At 40.3% G+C, this 22,592-nt stretch overlaps 1 protein-coding gene across 1 annotated transcript in view; it reads right to left on the bottom strand.

The window, feature by feature from the left end:
* The window catches only part of VIT (vitrin), a 149,231-nt gene that overhangs the window by 81,652 nt on the left and 44,987 nt on the right, over nt 1-22,592 (bottom strand). The window contains exon 4 of the mRNA XM_078149774.1: nt 74-230. Within this exon, the coding sequence (XP_078005900.1) occupies nt 74-230 (157 nt within the window). The remainder of the gene's footprint in view (nt 1-73; nt 231-22,592) is intronic.

Consider the following 22,592-nt stretch of genomic DNA (forward strand, 5'->3'; position numbering starts at 1 on the left):
CGTCTGACTGTGTGTAGTCTCTCTGAGCCCACGCCTTGATCACTGGGTCCTGAAATAGCTCAAAGCTCCCCACCTGTGAACAGCAGCGCCACAGACACTGGAATATGATGCGTAAATGTCAGTGCCATAAACATGGTATTTGGGGTCTTGACATCCAGCTGGACATTTCGCAATAAACTCAGGATTAATTATCTTCCCAGCCTTGACATCACAGTTGATCTGAGGCACAGCTGCGAATGCAAAATGATGGCAAAATTAAACCCAGTGCTGCAGGTGAAACCACATGCAGGGTGAGCAACAAGAGGTTATGACTGTTTATTCGCTTCATCTCCCAAAGCAGAGCTATTCCTGCCCCTGGCCCCATTCAGTCACCAAATAAAAGCAAACATAGAATCTTTCTGAAAACCATCAGCTCTCAGTGACCGTGCTTAAACCAAAAGACGGTTCTAGGTGACCTCTAAAAGAAGAGATAGGAGAATTCACCTCTTTCCCTTCTTTGGCGGGGGAGGGAGGTTTGAAGGGTGTGACCGTGGATGTGTAACGTTACATGTATAATCAGACTTGATATGTTGATTAATTTTGCTGAACTGCTGTTTGCCCCTCTTCCTTTTTTTATTTGTTAAACAGGATCAGTCTCTGGGTGGGGGAGGAATATATTGGGAAATAAAGATATATAAAACCCAAAAGATATATTTTTTTTAAAGATAGATCTTAATAGCCTGTCATCTATTATTGTTAAAAAATTCTGGACCTGCCTTTGGTGCCTTAAATGTACTCTTAAGATAAGAGCAGGATTGTTCTGTTGTATGCAGTGGAGTGGACAGGGAAGTCAATTAACCTCTCTGCATCTCAGTTTCCTCTTCTATAAAATGGGGATTATAATATCTGTAATATTTACTTTAGAGGGTGGTTGTGAAGTTCAGGTGAGAAAACGAGCACACTTTGCAAATGTGGAAGTTTTTCATAAAAGTCAGTTATTAATTTGGATGTTCCATGGGTCCACTTGAGGGAGAGAAAACTGTAAGTAAGGCATTCTTATAAATAAGTAAAAATACCACAAACCCACTAGCCCTGCCCCAGTTTTGCTTAAACACAGACACAGAAACCCACTCACCTCCCCTTCCAAATCCCCTCCCCCCCAATGATTCTCTGACCCCCCAAGTCACTAAATGGACAATGCAAGAGGCTACTCATCTAGCTCCCATAATTCCTCCACTTGTACAAGGAGCTCTTTGCCAGTCTACTCTAGCGTAGCCAGGCCCAAGACTATGAAGAGCTTCAAGGAGTCAAAGCTATCCTTTGAAATGCTGTTAGAAGCAAAGCCTTCTGCTCAGACTCTCCTGGCCTACGCTCAGGAAACATGAAACTGAACAATCAGGACGTTTCTAGGGAAATAAGTGGAAGAATGAAGTAAGAGGTAGCAGGGCATAATGGACAAGCACTATGCTTTTCAATCATGTCCAACTCATTGTGACTCTACATGGGTTTTCTTGGCAAAGATACTGGAGTGGTTTGTCATTTCCTTCTCTAGCTCATTTTATACATGGGGAAACTGAGGCAAACAGGATTAAGGGACTTGCCCAGGGCCACACAGCTAGGTAAGTGTCTGAGGCCATATTTGAACTCACAAAGATGAGTCTTCGTGATTCCAGGCCTAGTGCCTAACCACTGTACCACCTAGCTGCTCATTGGACTTGGAGTTAGGTTCAAATCCTGCCTCTGACATTTGTTTACTGTGTGACTACAAGCAAATTATTTCACTGAGCCTCAGGTCATTTTCTAAGGCATCGGACCTTAATTTGTATCCATGGACCCAAGTGGTCTGTGGATAAGTTTCAGGAAGGTCTGAGAACTTGGAATGTTTAATATTTTGATAACTATTTCAATTTCATTTCCTTTGTAATTCTAAGTATTTTTAAAATTCATTTAAAAACATTTTTCTGAGAAGAGGTCTATAGACTCAGCAATACTGCCAGAATGTTCCATGACACAGAACAAATGGTTAAGATCCCCTTGAAGGTGAGAGGTTATCTGTGTTGGTAGGGCAAGTTCCCACAAAACTGGGGCAACAAAGGGCCTCTGATGGAACACTCCAATAACACCTGAGTTTGAAAAAAAGGATCAGACAACATGCCTTAGGTCATAACTCTTCCCCAAAACACCTCACACTGCCAAGTTCAGTGGCAAAAGAATAGCACACCCTGCCTCACGGGAGTAGATGAGGTCAACAATAACATCGAACATTAACATAACACTTAAATGTTTAAACCACCAGGTGGCACTGAGAGCCATTCACTAAGGAGTCCCACCTGACTTGGGTAAGTGTAGAAGCCTTGATGGATTGAATGCTGTGTTTGTTCTGTATGGTTACCAGAGAGACAGTGACCTTCAATCCTGACTTCAGCCTTTACCAGTCTGTGACTCTTGTTAAGAGGTGTTCGGACTTGTGGATAATCTCCCAACCCACTGGCTAACCCTGTCTCATTTTGAACTTGCTGCACAATAGAGCCACTACATTTGCACATTGAATTTCAACTATGAGAGACAAACAGGCAGACATCAAAATAGAAAGAGATAAAGACAGAGACAGGGAGAGAAAGGAGAGAGGAGAGACCAAGAGAGGGGGACAGAGAGAATAATAATAATGATGCTGCTGCTGCTGCTGCTGGTGATAATGATGATTTAAATACTGTAGGAGATTACATCTGCCATTCTACTCCATGACCATATATGCCTTGCAGTGAGTGTGAAATGAGAGCTGTGAATCTTACTTCCAGCTCTGAAAGCTGAATATCCCCATCCCACCAGGTGATACTGGTGCCTACCTCCCTCTCTGTCACTCCAATCCACCTGAGGTAAGGGTAAGGAAAGGCTGTGGTGCTGGGGAGAGAGGCCTCAGTGGGACACTAGGCAAAAGAATGGTGGAGTTTTATCCAGCAGCAGTTCATTCCCAGTCCCATTTTGTGCCCTAGACCAACTGTTTTTACCTTTCATTGTATATGTATAGTGCCTGGCACATAGGAGGTGCTCAATAGATGCATCCTGACTTAGTCTTTAGAGCCAGTCCTTGTACTGAAATGATAGCTGTTTCCTGACAAATTCCCTAACATTCACTGTTTCAACGTGCCCCTGGCTGTTCACCATGGAGTTCTGATGCAGAGAGGAGGCAAATTTTATTATACTCAGTTTAAATCCAAATCCCCAAGTAAGATACAACTCCATTATATTTCAGTGAGCTTCAGTCACGTCACCTTAGTATAATGAAGTGAACTTTACACAGAATGAGGCAAAGTGGCTTAGAAATTGCATGCGGCATTTATTCAGAGAATAGACTCAGTAAGCATATAAAAATACTTGATAACTAGAGAACATAATGTATATTAAAATAATAAAACATCTACTGAGTCTGCCATACTCTTAAATCCCACAAGTGATCCTGGACATAGAATACATTTAGACCCAGGAATTCTGGGCAATGACTCTCTCCCTTGAGCAGGCAAATGTAACAACATAGTTCCTGTAGAATGTCAACTTCCTGTAGGGCTAAGTTATCGGTACAATTATAGACACTTTGGAGTTGGGGTCTGGGGCGTGGAATTTAGTATTCATTGAGAATTGGTGTCTTTGGAGAGTGATGCTTTCCTAATCTTGATCTTACTACCTGCTTGCTGGCAGTGACTTCTGATTGCTTCTGTCCCTACCAAACCCATTTTGAAGTAGAATGAGTAGATTCAGAAGCAAATAATCCTAGCAAGCAGACTTCCACAATCACAAGTTCTTGTGCTCCACTCATGTTTCTTAGTGTAGTCTCTATCAGTCCCTTGGCTCCTTAGATGTAGTTCACCATGCAGCAGATAAACCACTGGGCCTGGAGTCAGAAAGACCTGCATTCAAATCTGGTTTTAGATACTTACTAGCTGTGATCCTGGACAAGTCACTTAACTTTTGCCTCCATTTCCTCAACTATAAAATGGGAATAATAATTGCACCTCAGCAACAAACAGTAAATGCTATAAGAATGCAGAGATAAGAAGACTGATGCGTGCTAGGGAAGGTAGGAGCAGCCTGATGGAGGAGATGTAACTTTGATGATCATATAGTATGAGCTGGTGAAACTTGGTTTGACTGGTTTGACCTCAGCCCCCAGGGCGCATCTGTGCTAAGGCTTAACTGACTGATAGATGGAGCATCCTCCCCCAAGCTCAGGCAGTTTTAAGCTGTGCCATGCTTTGAGCTGTTTCCTGGCTCTCTGCTCTTCATTCCTCATACCTTATTAGGCGATTAGAGAATATCTCCATTTCATTGGTGTACATCATTCCACTGCTTTGCCTCATGGGTGACAGAGCAGTTTTATCTTAGTGCTACATCAGCTCTTTGCCTAAAAAATGTGTATAAGTTTGGGCCTTGAAAGGCTTGAGGCAGGGCATGGATCTGAGTATATTTCCCACTGCTTGTCTGAGCCATCAACTGTATGCTGTCCATCTTATGCTGTTCTCCATTCGCATCTTTTCTCTTCCCATAGCTACCATCCCTGGGTGGCAGTGTCATTCTCTGGAAGCAGTTGCCTCCCCTTTTGACTGGCACATAGAATTTACAGAGGGGATGGAAGGACATTTTGGGGAGAGAAGGAAACTAAATATGTGCATGAGATCTGGAGTAAGCCTAGAGTAATGGTATATCTGGAGGATGGTGAGACTAGTCTGGCTTAGGAGTTCATATTGGGGACTATTTGGAGATAAGGTTAGATTGGTGGATTTTCATTGTGAACTTACAAAGAAGTAAAACAAATGGTCCCTACTCTCAAAGCACTTAAAATCTAGTTGGGAATACAATATATATATATATATATATATATATATATATATATATATATGTATATATATATGTGTATATATATATATAAAAGTTAAGTAATATTGTGCAATAAAATATACTATTAGTGTCAAACGTGTAAGCAGATATTAAGCATATTTCACAATAGAGAGAGCTGACTATGTTCTGGGATATTTGATGAAGACATTATATAGAAGCAGGCTGGGGGGTGGGAATGATATAAACTAAATCTTGAAGAATGGATAGAATTTAGAAAGGTGAAGAAGAAAGTGGGCAAACATTCTGGTTAGAGAACATGGCATGAACCAAGATGTGGAGATTGGAAAACTCAAGATTCATTTAGGGGACAGTGAGGTAACCAGCCTGATCAGGATGTAGGATTCATAGAGCAGTGTGCGATGAGGCTGAAAAAGTGGGCTTGGGTCAGATTATGAAAGAATTTGAATGCAAAAGGCTAAAGAGTTTGGACTTTATCCTGTAGGCAGTGAGAAAACATTGACTCTTTGTGAACAGAGGTAATATAATGAAAGTGGTATTTTGGGATTAGTCAAGGGAGTGGGTAGCAATGAGCATATTTCATTCAGAATCAGATTCTCTCTTTTATGCCCCTACACCTTGCCCCAAGCTGGCACCTCTTTTGGTGAAAATTCAACTCAAATGACTACTGGCATACCCTGTTCTGCAGTTGCTATCACTACTGCCATCATCATCAATCTGTCAGTCAATAAGCATTTATTAAGCACTTACTGTATGCCAGAGGCTGGGGACATAAAAACAAAGATAGAAGTCCCCCTCTTCAAAGAGATTATGTTCCATTTGGGGAAATAACATGTACTCTTACAAGTATGTACAAAGTAACAAAAAGTAAATATCTACAAAGTAAATCACCATCCACGGAAGCAAAAGGAGTTTTATTAAATTGAATTCAAAAGCCTTTTTGGAGCGAATGCCTGGCAAATGTTGCAGGGAAACTCATAGTACTGGCTTTATTGAAGAAATAACCAAATAAGCTATCAATGGAGCCAAGCATCACTTCCCAGGGCAACCCACATTGGTTCCACATATGTTGGTCACGGCCTACCTGGAGTATGTCAGCCCGTTCTAAGTGTCACGTTTTAAAAGGGACCCTCATAAGCTTTAGTGCCTTCAAAGAATGAGAACTCATTATAGAATAGTATAGATTTAGAGTTTAAATAGATTTAGGACCTCAGGGGTCATCTAGTTCAGCCCCCTCATTTTAAAGATGGGAACCTTGAGGCCCAGAAAGTTGACACTTGCCCAAGGTCACATCAATAGGAGATTTGAATGCAGGTTTTTTAGCTTGAAATCCATCACTCTTTTGTCCTGTACCACACTGGAAATCACGTCATAGAAGGAATGGTTGAAGAAACAGTAGGTTTTTAGCCTAGAAAAGAGAAGATTTGGGGGAACAGTAGTGTTGGTGGTGGATGTAATGGCTGTATTCAAATATTTGAAGGGCTGTCATGGAGAAAAGGGAGGAGACCTGCCATGCTTTTCTCCAGAAAGATGAGCAAGGTCATCTGTATAACAATGGGGAAGGCTGCCTACTCAAGGAGTGAGCTCCTCTCTCTAGTTTAAACAGAAACTGTAATCATTTGTCAAGGATTTTGTAAAAGGGTTTCCTGCATGGGGTGGGAGGTTGGACTGGATGACCTCTAAGGGCCCTTCCTTCCAACTCCAAAATTCTGTGAATGGATTCTGAATAGTGGCCAGGCCACCCACTCCCTCTCTAAGTTTCTGTGATGGTCTCAGCTGTTAATGACTTCCAGCTGTACCAACAATCTGACTCCTTTTAACCCTTAACTACCTATGCTAGTCATGTTAACATTTCATCCGGTCTTTAAAGAGATTTGGAACCAGAGCCCCATCTCTTTCCTTACCCTGCCCTCCCAGCCAACCTTGGCTGGCTTGGTTCTGGGCCAGCTTGGAACTCCTTCCTTCCCTTGGGAATTCAGCAGGCCATGTTTGCTCACAGCCTTAAACAATTTGTGGCTTGAGTTAAGAAATTCTAGTTTGGTGCTTGAAACAGTTTCACTGGTTTCATTCTTCCCACCTAAGGATGACTCTAGACCAAAGTTATTTTCTTCTTTGCCTTTCATTTTTGTAACCCGGACACTCAGGTCTGTATATTCAATTCTGGGACCTGGGGTGTGTTTCAGACTTTTTTTTTTTAAGAACAACTTTTGAGCTGGTGATGCTGGATTCCACTCTAAAACTGGCTGGTTGGTTTGTATCCTAGATGTGACTGGGCAGGTTGAATTTCATGTCTCTTCAAGACCCCTCTCCTCTCTTGGGGAGACCAGGTTAAAGCATTCCTTTTATTTCTGGACTCTTTATAAGAGAGGAGAGCTGCAGTACAGTGAAGTTAAGTTATATTATAACCAGCAAATATTCAAATTTTCATGTCTGGCTGTTAAGAATAGCTCTTCTCCCAGGTCCTTTCCCTCTGTTGTCCTCTCCTACCCTGTTGCCACTGTAATTCATAATAATAGCTAGCATTTATACAGTTCTTTAAGATTTGCAAAATGCTTTGCTCTCTATACAAATACTCTCCCATTTTATCCTCAAAATTACTCTAGGATCTGGTGTTACTATTATCCCCATTTTATAGGTGAGGAAATGGAGACAAACAAAGATTAAGTGACTTGCCTAGGGTCTCACGGCTGGTAAATTTCTGAGACTGGATTAGAATGCAGGTCTTTTTGACTCCAGGTCCAACACACTAGCCACTGTTCCACCTGGTTTCCTCGATTCTGGACAGGTGTCAGGTATGCTTACCTGGTCCCTCCTAGGGCTCAGTTCTGACCAAAACGCAAGTTCTAGCCCTGGAGAGAACATTCATGGAGCTTCTTAGAACATCTCTGCTAAGTATCAACACATTATTGCCATAGCTTTCTATTGTTCTCTGTCTAGGTTCTGATTTCTGATGCCCCAGTATCCTTGACCTGAGTCCTTACCCAGAATTCCTAATTCTGTCCTTGTCTCCACATTGAGAGGCAGAATGGCATTTTGGATGAAGTGAAGGACTTGGGAGTCAGAAAATCTGACTCCAAATCTGCTTCAGATGCTCCTTAGCTATGGGAACATGTGTGAGCCATCTAGCTTTCAGATCCTCAGCTCCTTCACCAGTAAAAGAGGCAAATAATACCAGCACTACCAACCTCATGGGATTCTGCGCAAATCATTTGGCAAAACTTAAAATGTCATGTAAATACAAATTAATATTAATCCTTGTGTATTTCTTCTCTAAAGATTTAGTCTTACTTTATTGCCCAAGTCACTTGTCTGGAAACTTAACTGCTTAGTCCTGTTAGATTGTTTGGTATCCCAGCAAGCTCTTTCCTTTAGAGACAAAAACTAAAGGTAAGCTCAGTAACCCTTAATTCAGATATGTCATAACAGACAGACGCCTGTCTTATTGCTTGCTTCACAGTGCCACATACCAGGTGTGGGTACTAGCAATAGTTCACGAAATCTCCCTCCATGCATACCATGATGACCACATAAGGGAGTCTGCATTCTGCTACATTCATACTCATGACAATTTTCTAACTTCATTACTGTGGGTTCTTAGGTTCTCTACTTGTCCACCTAATCTTTTCTCTCATGCTGAAAGGCATACTTCCCATATCACAGCTCCTGCCTTGTCTTCTCCAAGTTAGTATTCACCATACCCAGGTTGTCTAGTAGTCACTCCAGACTTCCACTTACTTTCTGTTGCATCTAAATACTTTCTGTTAATTATAATCACTAGCGTAATAGAGTTATGGGCTAACCACCTTGACGTGTAGCCTAGGTATGGTGCTACCTGCTAGCACCTAACTCTTTTTCATCTTGAGTTCTGAGGTAACCCAGGGATATGTTTGAATGATGCCTTATTAATTACTAAAATTATGGCATCTTTCTCATTTTAAAAATTTGCTTTGAATCCTCACCCAAGTTTATTAAATGTTGCTTATTTAATAAACTGGAGAAACCCTTTTCCCCATAATTAATTGCTTCTCTCTTTCTCCCCCTTCCATATATGAATATACATGTATATATACAGATGTTGTATAATATATACATATTGATATATATATATGTGTGTGTGTGTGTGTGTGTGTGTGTGTGTGTGTGTGTGTGTTTACACATATCTCCCCAAACTCCTAGGTTTAAATAAATATCAGTTACTAGCTATATATTTTATTAACAATATAACCAATAATAACACAAAGATGTACATAAGTATTTACAAAGTTTAGCGTAAGAAAGATCATAGACAGAATCATCTCTGTTACCATTGCTCTAAACCCTCCCCTCTTTCTGACTTCCCTATTACTACAGAGGGCACCACCATGTGCCCAGTCATCAAGGCCAGTACCTCAGTGCCATCCTCAACTCCTTCATCCCACACATCTAATCTGTTGCCAAACCTTCTTCTTCCTACTTTCCCAGTATCTCTTGCATACTCTCCTGTCTCTTCATTCTCACAGGTGCCACCCTGCAGCAGGCTCCCATCACTTCATGACTAGGTTATTGATATAGCCATTCTGGTTGGTTTCCCTGTCTCAAGTTTCTCCCCAATCCAATTCAGCTTCTTAGATGCCTGAAGCAGAGGTCTGACTATGTCACCCCCTCCTCAATAAACTCCAGTGGTTCCCTATTACCTTCAGGATCAGATACAATATCTTCTATTTGGCTTTTGAAGTGCTTAATAACCTGCATCCTTCCTATCTTCTCAGTCTTTTTAAACTTCATAATTCAGTGACCCTGGCCTTCTTGTCATTTCTCACACATGATACTTTATGTCTCATCTTTATGCTTTTTTGCATCCCCCAAGCCTGGAATTACCCTCAAGCCCTCCTTACCTCCATTTTCTGGCTTACCTGACTTTCTTCAAGACTCAGCTTACAACCCACTTGCTACAAGAGGTCTTTGCTGGTCCTCTCTATTGCTTGTCCCTTACCTCTGAGATCACTTTCTGTTTATACTATCCATATCCATCTTACATGAACATAGTTGTTTGCATGTTGTTTCTCCATTAAAATGTGATCTTCTTGAGAACAGGGAATACATTTTAGCTTTTCTTTATATTCCCAGTGCTTAACAAAGTGCCTGACACATAGTAAGTGCTTGATAAATCTTTGTTGTTTTTGATGATGATGATTGAGGAGGAGGAGGAGGAGAAAGACTTCTCATTTCTGGAACATAGTCCCACCAGTCACCTCTCAAGATTTGTAGCCAAAATCTTGCAAGAACTCTGTTCTTATTTATTATTAGTATAAGGGTTATATTCAGTTTGTAGGGAATAATTTTTCTCTTTTCTCATAGCCTTTCCCTAGCCATGACAGGTAACTTCAGAATGACAATTAATCTCTTTATCTTTTCACTGATGACAGATCTCTTCAGCTCTACATAGACTCATCAAAAAATAGCAGTTAAACTGTAACTTTACAGAGCCTCTTAAAAAGAGAGTAACAGTATCTATAGTCTCTGTGGGAGAAGCTATTGAAGCCAATTTTGCATAAATTCCTCTCTCTCGCTACACCCACATTAGTGAAAGATGGGAAGGGAATCTTCCTGCCATCTCTCTCTTCTCCTCTCAGTCAAATAGTATGTCAGTCCTCTCACAGCCTGGTTCTTTGTTTCTAAGCTCTCTATCTCCAGCTAGTCCCATTCCTGATCCCTAATGTCAGATTTCCCAGACCCCAAACGAACTGCTCAACTTGCTGCAAGCTTCCTGCCTGCTCCCTAGATGGACCTGAGAGGTAGCTAACTGGTATAGTGGATAGAGTGCTGGACCTGGCTTTAGGAAGACTTGACTTCAGGTCCTGCCCTAGATACTTACTAGCTGAGTGATTCTGGGAAGGTCATTTAAACTGTGTCAGGTCCAATTTCTTCATCTGTAAAATGGGAATAAGAATATCACCTAATAGAGTTAGTGAACATATGATAAAAGAATATAAAGTAGCCTGCAAGCCCTAAAGTATACTATACATGTTAGCTATTATCATCATTACCCGGTGTGCTCAGCTGGGCCTTCGAGCATACTTTTTAACTGGCGTGGGCACTCAGAAGCTAGTCCCTAGATGTTTTTGTTGTTTGTTGTTCAGTTGCTTCAGTCATATCTGACTCTTTGTGACCCCATTTGGCAAAGATGTTGAGTAGTTTACCATTTCCTTTTCCAGCTCCTTTTCCAGATGAGGAAACTGAGGTAAACAGGATGAAGTGACTTGCCCAGGGTCACATAACTAATAAGTTTCTGAGACAGAGTTTAAACACAGGTCTTCCTGACTCCAGGCCCAGCATTCTATCCACTGCGCCACCTAGATGCTCTGGACATTTTTTTTTTTACCAGTTCTATTTGCTTCAATTTTTCAACCCACCTTTCTTCTCCAGCTTACATGGCAAACTCATCACCTCCCAATCCTTACTGACTACTATTTCCTCCTCCACCCTCTCTATCTCACTGTGTCCCTTTTTCTCATCTTGAATCACTTTCTCTACAGAACCTGAAGTGTGTACCTCAGCTCTAAGTCTGACTTTCAGACTCTGGTTTACCCTCAATCTCATCCAGCTACATTGATGTCTAAGTTTTGGTTCTGACAGTGACTGAATTATTGTAAGTCCTGGCAAATGATGAAACAAGGATGCAAAATGGCCTTCAGTGCTATGTGGTTGATCTCCTTTTGCTTCAGCAGTGTTGGTGGTAGTGTCAGAAAAGAGCGCAGAGAGTGCTAAGAATTCCAGTTACACAAACATACTTATACATGTATATATATATATATATATATATATATATATATATATATATATATATATATATATATATATATATATATATATATATATATATATATATATATATATAATATATATATATATATATATATATATATATATATGGGGGTGTATATAATATATTAGATATATGTATAAAAGCCATGGTCTAGATACCAATCTAATTCTCAGACACTATCTACTTAATCAACCCTTTACTTCCCAAATTTGCCTTCTTTCCTGAAACTCTTGTCTTCACTGGACAGCAGTGATTGAAACTTCACATATGCCCATAAATGTTTTGCCCAAGACTTTGCAATCTTTAACATTATTTTCTGGAATCTTTTTAGCAGTATCATTTGTATCCACATAAGTCACCAGAAGGCTTCCTTTAAGTCCCAGGTAAAATCTCGCCTACAGGAAGCCTTTCTTAGTCCCTCTTAATTCTAGTTCCTTCCCTATGTTAATTATTTCCTATTTATCCTGTAAATAGCTTGTTTACACATAGTGGTTTGCACGTTGTCTCCCTCACTGGATTGTGAGCTTCTTGAGGGCAGGGACTGTCTTTTGTCTTCCTGTCCCCAGTGCTCCTCAGGGTGTGTGGCACATAATAAGTGCTTATTGACTAATTGACAGAATTAGGTAGTAATCATCTAGTCAAACAAGTCTTCGGAACGTCCCTGTCACCTTTTGGATACACATCTTAGAAGACAGCAGATCCCTGAGTTGCTTTGCTCCCTCTCAGTAGGGAGTTGCTAAGCTTTGGTTTGCATTTCTTCTTCTTCTTCTGTCCTTTACTGGATGATCTCTCAACTAGCAGCACCCATGGACCCACATTATCGTTGCTCAAAGGACGAACAGCTCTTTCTCCTCAAAGGGTCCAGCTTTCTCTTCTTCAGGAAGAACCACAGGTCTGTTATTTAGCCTGTTATTTATATTTAGCCTCAAGTGTTCAGTGGTTGGTCTTTCTTTTTCCTCTGTGTGACTGACATTTCCCCCTTCAACTTGACATAGGTCAGCCTTCCCTTTCTTCATGGGCCCTTCATTTTTTCCCTTCTGTTCTTCCTTCTCTCTCTCCTTAAGATCCTTCTCTTTCATCTCAAATTCTTTTCTTGCACCTCTTTCTCCTCTTTATTTCTACTCCTTCACCTTCTTCTCCTTCTTCAACTTCCCCTCAAGTCTTCCCGAATTCCTCCTCACCAAATTCAGTTTCTGGCATCCTTTGCAATTTCTTCTCCTTATTCTTCAGCTCCAGTCTTTCTCATACTACCTTTCCCATACAACCCTATTCCATGGAAATCCCAAGGGTTCTTGTTTTTTGAGAAGAGTAATAGGAACACTACTTAAAGTTTAAAATAGGTAGAAGACATAAAACACTATGGTCTAAATCTCACCCTTTCAAAGGGAAATCAATGAGGTCATTCACGCTAAATGAAGACAGTTGATTTTGCTGCACCACAGTATTCATAATTAAAAGGAGGAATTTAGAAGAAAGCATCTGATGAAGAGTCCTTAGAGTCACCTAACTCTTGTTCTTGCTTTCAGTCTAATTTCCATGGTAACCAAGAGCATTATGGGACCTGAGGGAGTTCTCTCACCCCAGAGTGACACAGCTTCTTTGTGTTATTATTGGGTGGAGTCCCCAAAATAGGATTTGACAGGATTTAAAAGGAATTTTATAACCCAAATCTGGTAGGTGGTTGGGGATCTCTAACCAGAAATAGAAAGGTTAGTCAAAAGAACAGAGTGAATTATAAATTAGGGCTTCTGGTGGCCTTTTCTGGGTGCTTGGATAGGTATGATTACTTTAGCACCCGAGCTATAACTATGGCCTAAAGGAGATTAACCCTCACTTGCCTGTAGTCTTACCCCAGCACATGGTGGCAGAGAGCAGCTGACAGATCAAAGAAGTTGAGTAGTTGAAGACCATCAAACACAACTATATACTAGCAGAGATGCACATGAGAAATGACATGACATGGGGCAGCTAGGTGGTGCAGTGGATAGAGCACCACCCCTGGATTCAGGAGGACCTGAGTTCAAATCTGGCCTCAGACACATAACACTTAATAGCCGTGTGACCCTAGGCAAGTCACTTAACCCCATTGCCTAAGTAAAAAAAAAAATGACATGACACATAGAAGAGAGCAGGGACAGAAGATTGGTATGACACCATGGAGGGAATAGGCAACTCTGTTGCATCAGGGATATGAGTAATAAATGATTGTTGATTCATCAGTGAGTTGTCCTGGGCACACATGTACCCTGGTCAAATTCAAACCTTCTATGCGTGTGCCTGAGCTATATACATTGCCTTGTATGCCTTCATGTATGTGTTTTCTGCATGTGTACTTCTATGCATGTTCTGTTCATATGTATTTCTGCATGTGTACATGTACTCACAGGTAGTTTTGTACCTGTGGGAGAGTATATCTCTATGGGTACAAGGAGCTCTTTTCTTATCAATTTTATCTGCTATTTGATTGAGTGTTTTGCTTTAAATTAATGTATCCTTTCTGATTGGCTTATCAGAAGTGTATATATTGGTGGTGGGTCACAAGCTCTGGTTTTGAGTGGATCCTGATCCACAGAGTACCTTGAAAGTTGGAGTAGATTGCTTGTAGACACACATGTGAGTGAGGGGTGGGGTCCCAGGTGCTACATTACAAAATAGGCTTGAAATGAATGGAAATGACATGGGTGTGGGCAATAAACAGGAACAGAGTAAATTCATGTGGGACATGGAGCGGAAGATCCTGATGACTCATTATTTTGGCATGTTAAGGAGTATATATGGGGGGGTAGTGTTGTGTGAAAGAATCTGAGTCCTAGTAATTGTGTAGATAAGCAAAGTATTCCTAGGAGCAGTGTTCCTAGTAGAGAAAGCCCTGAACTCAGAAAGACCCTTCTTCTCTGCTGCCGTACCCCAGGGCCCTGTTAGAAAAGGACAAAACAATATCAAGAGAGATAATATAGTTGGCAAGTTAGATACCCCAGACAGACAAATCTGAATATACAAGAGATTAGCTGAGTAAATAATACTGTCTTGAAACTTGTTGAATAATTACTGTGTTCAAATTTATTTAGAGACTTATTGTTCATCCTCTACCCCCACATTAAGCAGAAAATTGGGATACAGTGACAGGCACAAGTGAAAAAACACAAGAGAAAAGGCTGCTAGGCATGAAGGAAGGATTGCTATCTCTGAACTTAACATTTTAGGGGGATGTATAGTAGCCCTCATTATTCTTTCTCATCCTGTTTCTAATATTACAGCTTAGGGCTGCCTAGAAGCATCTAGAAAGTGTCCTAAATGCCACAGCTTCCTTGCAACCCAAATGTATCCATAAATGATAGATTATTTCATCCTAATGACAGAAAAATGATATAACACATACCATTTTAATAGCTCTCAGGAAGAGCCATGACTGAACATACTTTCATATGAGACAGAAAGAGATGAATGATGGACAGGCAGCACTGGTACTATGAGAGTTGGGAGAAGCCATTGTGTTCTTGAGATGTGAGTTTTGGTGACTGGACTCGAGGAGAATGGCCCCGAAGTGATTTTGCCACACAGTGGGGTGTGCTGGCAGACACGCAAGGGGAGGGAGAAGTGTAGCCTCCTCTCATATTTGACATGCCCTGTTTGCTCCATGCTAGTGATGTGTACGGGATGAGGTCACTAGTCCACAGTATAAACACAGGCAGTCTTTATTTCTCAGGATGATTATAGAGCCATGCATTAATGAATTATTCAGTATTCATGACAACCCTGGGCTGATTGAAAAAGTCAGACACCATTTCTGACTTTTTCATTCTTGACTGATCTTTTGCTTCATTATGATTCCCTGTTCCATAATAAAGTTCTCATTTTAATGACTTCCTTAGATGCTTCTGGATTGGTGGCTGTTTCTGTTTCCTTCTAGTCTTCACAGATTCTTCTGACACATTTGTTTTTGTTCATAGACTTCTATTAAATGACTTTTAGATATGGCTTCTCAATCCACTGCTATGTTTCTTGATTCAATCAGGTGATTTTATGTTGCATGCTACAGTGGAAAAGATTTTTAACGTGTAGTCAAGAGAACTGAATTCTACTTCTGTCTCTACCATTTACTGGCTGTATGACTTTGACCAGGTTACATGACCTTTATTAGCTTCAGTTTTTTTCATGGAGTTGCTAGGAAGATGAATGAATTGATAAATGAATGAATAAAAAAGTATTTATTAAGTACTTCCCCTGTGTAAAGCACTGTCCTACTGAGCACTGAGTATACAAAAACAAATGTGAAGATTAGTCCTGCTCTCATTGAGCTTACATTCCAATAGGAGGAAGCAACACAGAAAGGAGAATAGTCACCAGGAATGGATATTTTCACTTAGAAAGTTATAAGGATGGTGAGTGCAGCCATAGGCGAGTAGATTGATATACCCTTTCAGTAGCAGTGGCAGTGCTGATCTGATTATAGTTCCAGAACTGGAAAATGATGACAAGTGAACAGGAGGTGGTGGAAGAGTAAAGTGAAGTGTGCCTAGAGCGAGCATCCTGGTATAGTGAGCCACAAGTAAGGCATTCACCAATGAGGACCTTAGGAGAACCAAGGCAGGAGTTCTGGAGTTGAAAGAATAAAGTCCTCCAGGGCATGGTCTGTGGTCCAGGTGCCAAGGTGGCTGGCAAGAAGATGGTGGCAGTGTAAGATCAAATGAGAGAATCTTTGTGAAAGGGCATGGAAAATTACAAAGTGCTATGCAAATATAATAATATAATATTATACTCTTATTTTTCTATGTGCTCTTAAGCATATCTGTAACTTTGAATTCTGTCACCTGGGTAAAACTGAATTGGTGGGTAGAGAGAACATGGAGATTTTGAAACCACTTTGAGTGAAGTACTTGCATTACCAACCAAACGACTGATTAATCAACAAGCATTTAAGTATCTACAATGTGCCAGGCAATGTGCTAGATGCTGGGGATAAAAAGACAAAAATCAAACAATTCTTGTCCTCTAAAAATTTTCACTCTGTTGGGAGAGACGACATATATATAAATAAGTATATGCAAATTTTATGCAAAATAGATGCAAGTTTTGGGGGGCATAGTTTGGGCACTAGTAGTCAGAAAGATCAAGAAAGTTTTCATGTAGAAGATGCCCTTTGAACTGAGTTTTGAAGGAAACAACAAATTCTAAAAAGTGGAGGTGAGGAGGGAGATCATTCCAGGAATGGGGGACAGCCAACACAAAGGTGGAGATGGGAGATGAAGTGTTGTGTGTGAAGGACAACAAAAAGTCGACTTGATCCTGTGACTGATAGTGGGTATCATGGGTGGCATGGACCCCCAGCTTGGTTTAGCCTGGTCTTGTGCAATGCAGCAGGCACGGTAACTGAGGGAACATCAGTTATAGGATAGAGACACGATGGTGGAGGGACAATGGAGGCTAGCAGCTGTAGTGGACAGCGCTGGGCTGCGAGAGGACAGTGCAGCCGGGACAAAATCGGCAGCAACGATAGAAGTAAGCACGTTAAAGTAGGGAGTATTTCTTTGTACATCTATCGCCAGTGCCTAGCACGCGCCTGGCACACAGTGGGTACTTAATAAATGCTTATTGATTGATTGGTTGATTTGGGCCTTATGTCAGGGAAAACATTCTACCAATTAGAGCTGTCCAAAAGTGGAATAGGTTGCCTTGGAAGGTGATTGGTACCTTCTTGTTACAGATCTTCAAACAGAGTTTGGATGACTAGCTGGATCTATTATAATGGGAATTCTTTTTCAGGTAGGGGTTAGGTTAGATGGCCATAAAGATTCCTTCGAACTCTCAAATTTTGCGAAAAAAGAGAACCATTGCAGAGAGGGAGCTTCCCTTCTGGTACAGATAGGGGTTCCCTGTTCTGGTTATGGTTCTTCCAATGAGCATCTAGATGCCTGCAGTTTATATCTTGCTTCTCTTTTGTCATTTAGGCTTATTTCCTCTTAATTTTTTTTTCTTTTGTTTTAAAAGAAATGCTAAAATCCAAACCTCCTAAGAGGATAAATAAAAATTTAGAGGCAAAGGAGAAATATAGAGAAGGCAGAAGGAGGCAGGAGAATGAACAAGCCTAAACACTATAGGGAACTGCTAAATAGAAATATAAAGGTTATCACACCAAGCCTAAAACTACGTTTTTGTTTGTTTCTCCAAATGTTTCCAATTGCAGGATGAGAGTTTGTGTTTGAAGGTCATAAAGTCTCAACCATGCAAATGTTTGTAAATAGCCTAGCAGTCATTGAATCCCAACAAAGTCTCTATTCTATTTACCTGAGAGGGAACTTCAGTGTTCCTCAACCGTAGAGACTACACAAGAACTGGCTAAGGACCAGAGAGCCGATCGGTGAGACTGAGGTCTGGAACTCAGACTTGACTTTCAGGCCTGTGGTATAGTCCACCAGACCACATGGCCTCAGTAGCTTGTCTGAAAGAGAACTCTATTGCTTGAATGGTTTATTCTGCTCCTCTCTTTGTCCCACAACCTCCTCCTCAAAGGCCTCTGAGAGATTCCTCACAAGGCCCACCTACTTAAAGACTATTCACTTTTGTAATGGACCTTGGCATGTGTGGAGGATACTATCCAAGAAGGCCTGTAGATATGCAGAGAATAAATAACACCCCAGTCATTACAACTATTATCAGTGAGCTCGACGAAGGTACAGATGGTAAATTTATTAAATTTCCCAATGATCTAAAGCTGAAATGGAGAGCTAACACATTCAAAGGAGAGTCAGGATCCTAAAAGATTTTTGATAGTCTAGAATGTTAGACTGAATCTACTAGTCTTTATTAGGAATAAATGTGAAGTCCAACCTCTGGGTACAAAAAATCAATTTCACAAGTACAAGCTAGAGGAAGCATATCTAGACACACCTGAAAAAAAAAATAGACCTGGTGGTTTTAGTTAGCTGCACAGTCAATATGAATCAGCAACATGATATGAAAGCCAACACCGCAATGTTAGGATGCATTAAGAAAGACATAGCATACAGAATCGGGGAGGCAGTAGATCCACCATCATCTGCCCTAGTAAGGCCACATCTGAATTACTATGTTCAATTTGAGGCAGCCTCACTTTTACAAAGGACGTTGAGACAGTGGAAACATACAAAGTACACTAACTTTGTTGGGAAAGGGTCTCAAAATCACGTCTTATGAAGATTAGTTGAATGAATTGGATATGTTCACGGAAGCAGGATGAATAGTGTTTTACTTGGCTCCAGAGGGTAAAGGTAGAGAGATGAAGATTTTAGCTTGATGTAAGGAAAACCACCTAATAAAGTTTCCCAAAAGTTCCAAGGAGCAGGCTTCCTCCAAAGGAAATGGGTTCTCTGTTACTTTAGGGCATCAGGTGAATGTTGGATGATGGCTTGTTAGGGATGATATAAGATTATTCTGCTACAAGTACAGATTGAATGAGATGGCCTCTGAGCTCCCTTCTGATGCTGTAATTCTACGTGAATTTGTGACTGTCAGATTCACAGCTATTGATTACTGAACTTAACATATTCATCCCTTATGTTTATCTCACTGACTTTGCTAGGGCAAGGCCCCATCCCAGAGCAGAAAATCACTGTTAATGTACTTTGAGAGCCCTGTAGGCATGGACATTACCTTTGCCTACTTTGCCTATAGTTTGTGGAACCTACCAGAATTATTCTAATAACACTGATTATAGAATGATTGTCAGGTTCAATAAGTCAAATGCTCAGTGTTCAAAACAGTATATTCTACTTCTCATTTTGCTATTCACCTTTTCACTCACCCCGAGAAAGTCACTTTGCTCATGGGCCTAGTCCTGCCCATCAATCAGATAAAGACATTATAAATATGTCTTATAGCTGTTGGGAGGAAGAATTAATATCGAGAAAGGAAAAATATGTCTTTAGGCAGAGTAATAAGATTGAATTTGAGTCAGCTGTCTCGTAAAGATATGACTGTGACATTCAATTCCAGTAAAATCCATTTTTACATAATACTCCACAGAAAGGCCAGGTTTGTTAAATAAAACCGACCGGTAAAGAACATTTGAACAATAACGGCTTCCTCTTCATTGGCTCCAACGTGCAGTCAGTTAGAAACTTTTGCCAGTTTTTCCTTCAAGATGTCTTTCACATCTATTCCTTTTTTTACTCCATAACCATGTCACCCCATGTCAGAACTGCTTAATGGTCTCCTATCTCATATGCCTGCCTTGAGGCTCTGTCCCTCAAATCCAGGGAATCTTCATATTTTTAGTGTCATGGATGCTTTTAGCATTCTGGTAAAGCCCATGGACCCCTTCTCAGAATAATGCCTTTAAGTCCATACAATAAAATGCACAGGATTACAAAGTAAGCCAATTATATTAAATACAGTTAAAAATAAATTTTTTAAAAGTTCGAAAGTCTTGGGTTAAGAGCCCCTGCTCTAATCTAATTGAGCCCATGTTTTACTTTAATTTGCCATAATTTCATTGTTGTGTATATTCTCTTCACCAATGAAGATTACCATTGCTCTGTACCTTTTTATCCTGCGTCTTTTGCTGTTGTTCAGTTGTGTCTGACTCTTTATGATCCTGTGGATAGTAGCCTACCAATGCTATCTATGGGGTTTTCTTGGCAAAGATACTGGAATGGTTGCCATTTCCCTCTCCAGTGGATAAAGGCAAATAGAGGCTAAGTTACTCACCCAGGGTCACATGGCTAATAAGTAAATGTCTGTGGCCAGATTTGAACTCAGGTCTCCCTGACTCTAGGCCCAGTGCTCTAGGCATAGGTCTACCCTCAGACACTTACCAACTGTGTGACCCTGACCAAGTCACTTAGCTCCACCAGCCTCAGTTTCGGTTGCAAAAAGAAGATAATAGTACCTACTTCATGCAATTCTTAAAATGACCAAGTGAAGTAGTATTTGTAAAGCACTTAGCACAATCCCTGACACATAGTAGGTGCTTAATAAATGCTTGTTTCCTTCCCTTTCACCTCTCAAGGGTACCCATTTGTGCTCTACCACTTGTTTTATCCAACTGTTGCCTTTCATTGTTGCCATGAGTGGCCTTCCTTCTTTCTAGTAATCTCCATATTCAATGATATCTTCCATTCTTCTTCTTGTATTTAAACCATCATTTGTAAAAAATTCTGCATCCTATTCACACCCAGCACTAGCCTTTGAGTTGTTAAGTTGTTAAGATCATTTGAATTCTTCTGAGACCACTGCACTCAATGATTTGCAGTCATACAGCATCAGCAGGAGAATATTGATATTAGAATGTAGCCTTTTGGAGGGAAGGGTCATTTTTGTTTTAATATGAAAAGCAAGCCACACGATGTCAGGGACCTTTTTTTAAACTGGGCCTACGATTTCATTTGTGAAAGGAACAGCTCCAGTTGGTGAGGCTGGTTCCTTCACCAATGCAGATTGGTAAAAATTCTACAATTTACAGTCTTCAAAAGTGGTTTTTATCAGGATTCATAGAGGGAGTTCAATTTGATAAGGGCTAGTAGTGACTCTGCTATGTCTTAATGATCTTAAGAAAACAGTGGAAGAGGGAATGAGGAACTTACTGGTTAGGGGGAATGAGGGGAAAGGATGGTTAGGGGAAATTATCTCATATGATCAGGGCGCACAAGTAGATATCTATACAAGAAGGGCCTTTCTCTCCACTCATACAACTACCATCTCAGTTCAGGTCCTCACCATCTCTTGTCTAGGTTATTGCAACAGCTTCCTAATTGATCCCCTTGCCTCAAGTGTCTCATTACTCCAATCCATGCTGTACATTGCTGCCAGGAACTTTTCTATAAATTCACATCTAACTGTGTTATTTTTAACCTAGGATCCACAAATCCCCAAAAGGTCCATAGATAGATTTCAGGGGGCCTGTGAAATTAAATGATGTGAAAAAACACAACTTTATTATCATTAACTTTTGGCTTCCCTTATAATCCTCTGCACTTTGTTTTATGCATTTAAAATGTATGCATTATTCTGTGAAGGAATCCATAGATTTTGCCAGACTACTAAAGGTATTCATGACCCAAAAAAGGTTAAGAATTTCTGCTCTAGGATAAAGTATAAACTCTCCCATTTAGCTTTTCTTTTCTTTTTTTAATTTTTTTGGTGAGGTAATTGGTGTTAAGTGACTTGTCCAGAGTCACACAGTTATTAAGTGTTATGTGTCTGAGGCTGGATTTGAACTCAGGACCTCCTGACTCCGGGGCCTGTGCTCTATGAGCTGCACCACCTAGCTGCCCCCACATTTAGCTTTTAAAGTACTACACAACCTGAACTCAATTGCTACTAGTTTCTGCCTTTCCCAAAAGACCTTGCATTTATTTTGTATCTACTGCATGTACATGCTACCTTTGCCTTAGAATGTAAACTCCTTGAGGGCAGGAATGGTCTTTGTACCACTCTCCCACCTTCATCCCACACCTAAAATAGTGCTTGGCATATAGTAAGTGCTTAATATATGTCTCGATCAAATTATTTACTTCTAAATTATTTGATTACGATCAAAGGAGGCCTGTACCTTGGTGAAAAGACAGTTGGACCCTTAATCAAGGAATATATCGTTTTCCCTTGATAGATTTTTTTTAAAGTAATTTCAATTCATTCATTAAGAAATATAACATTTGCAATGATAAAAATACTAAATGACAAACATATCCTTATTTACCTTAACAAAGAATCATAGCAACTACAAAACAGGCATTGTTAAATGTATCATAGCAATCACAATTTCAGAAAAAAATACTGAATCTGAGGTAGGATTCAAACACAGGTCTTCTTTAAGATCAATATTTTAATCACAGTGATATGCTGGCATATCCTGTGATACTGATGAATACTTTGAATGAATGAGTACCACATTTGATGTTAATACTTAGATTATTGAACAAAATCTCCATACTAAAAGGTCATGAAATTGTATAATTTTGACATACCTATGAGAGACACC

This window comes from Phascolarctos cinereus, unplaced genomic scaffold (genome assembly GCF_003287225.1).
Source record: "Phascolarctos cinereus isolate Bilbo 61053 unplaced genomic scaffold, phaCin_HiC Scaffold_2;HRSCAF=192, whole genome shotgun sequence".
NCBI classification, from domain to species: Eukaryota; Metazoa; Chordata; class Mammalia; order Diprotodontia; family Phascolarctidae; genus Phascolarctos; species Phascolarctos cinereus.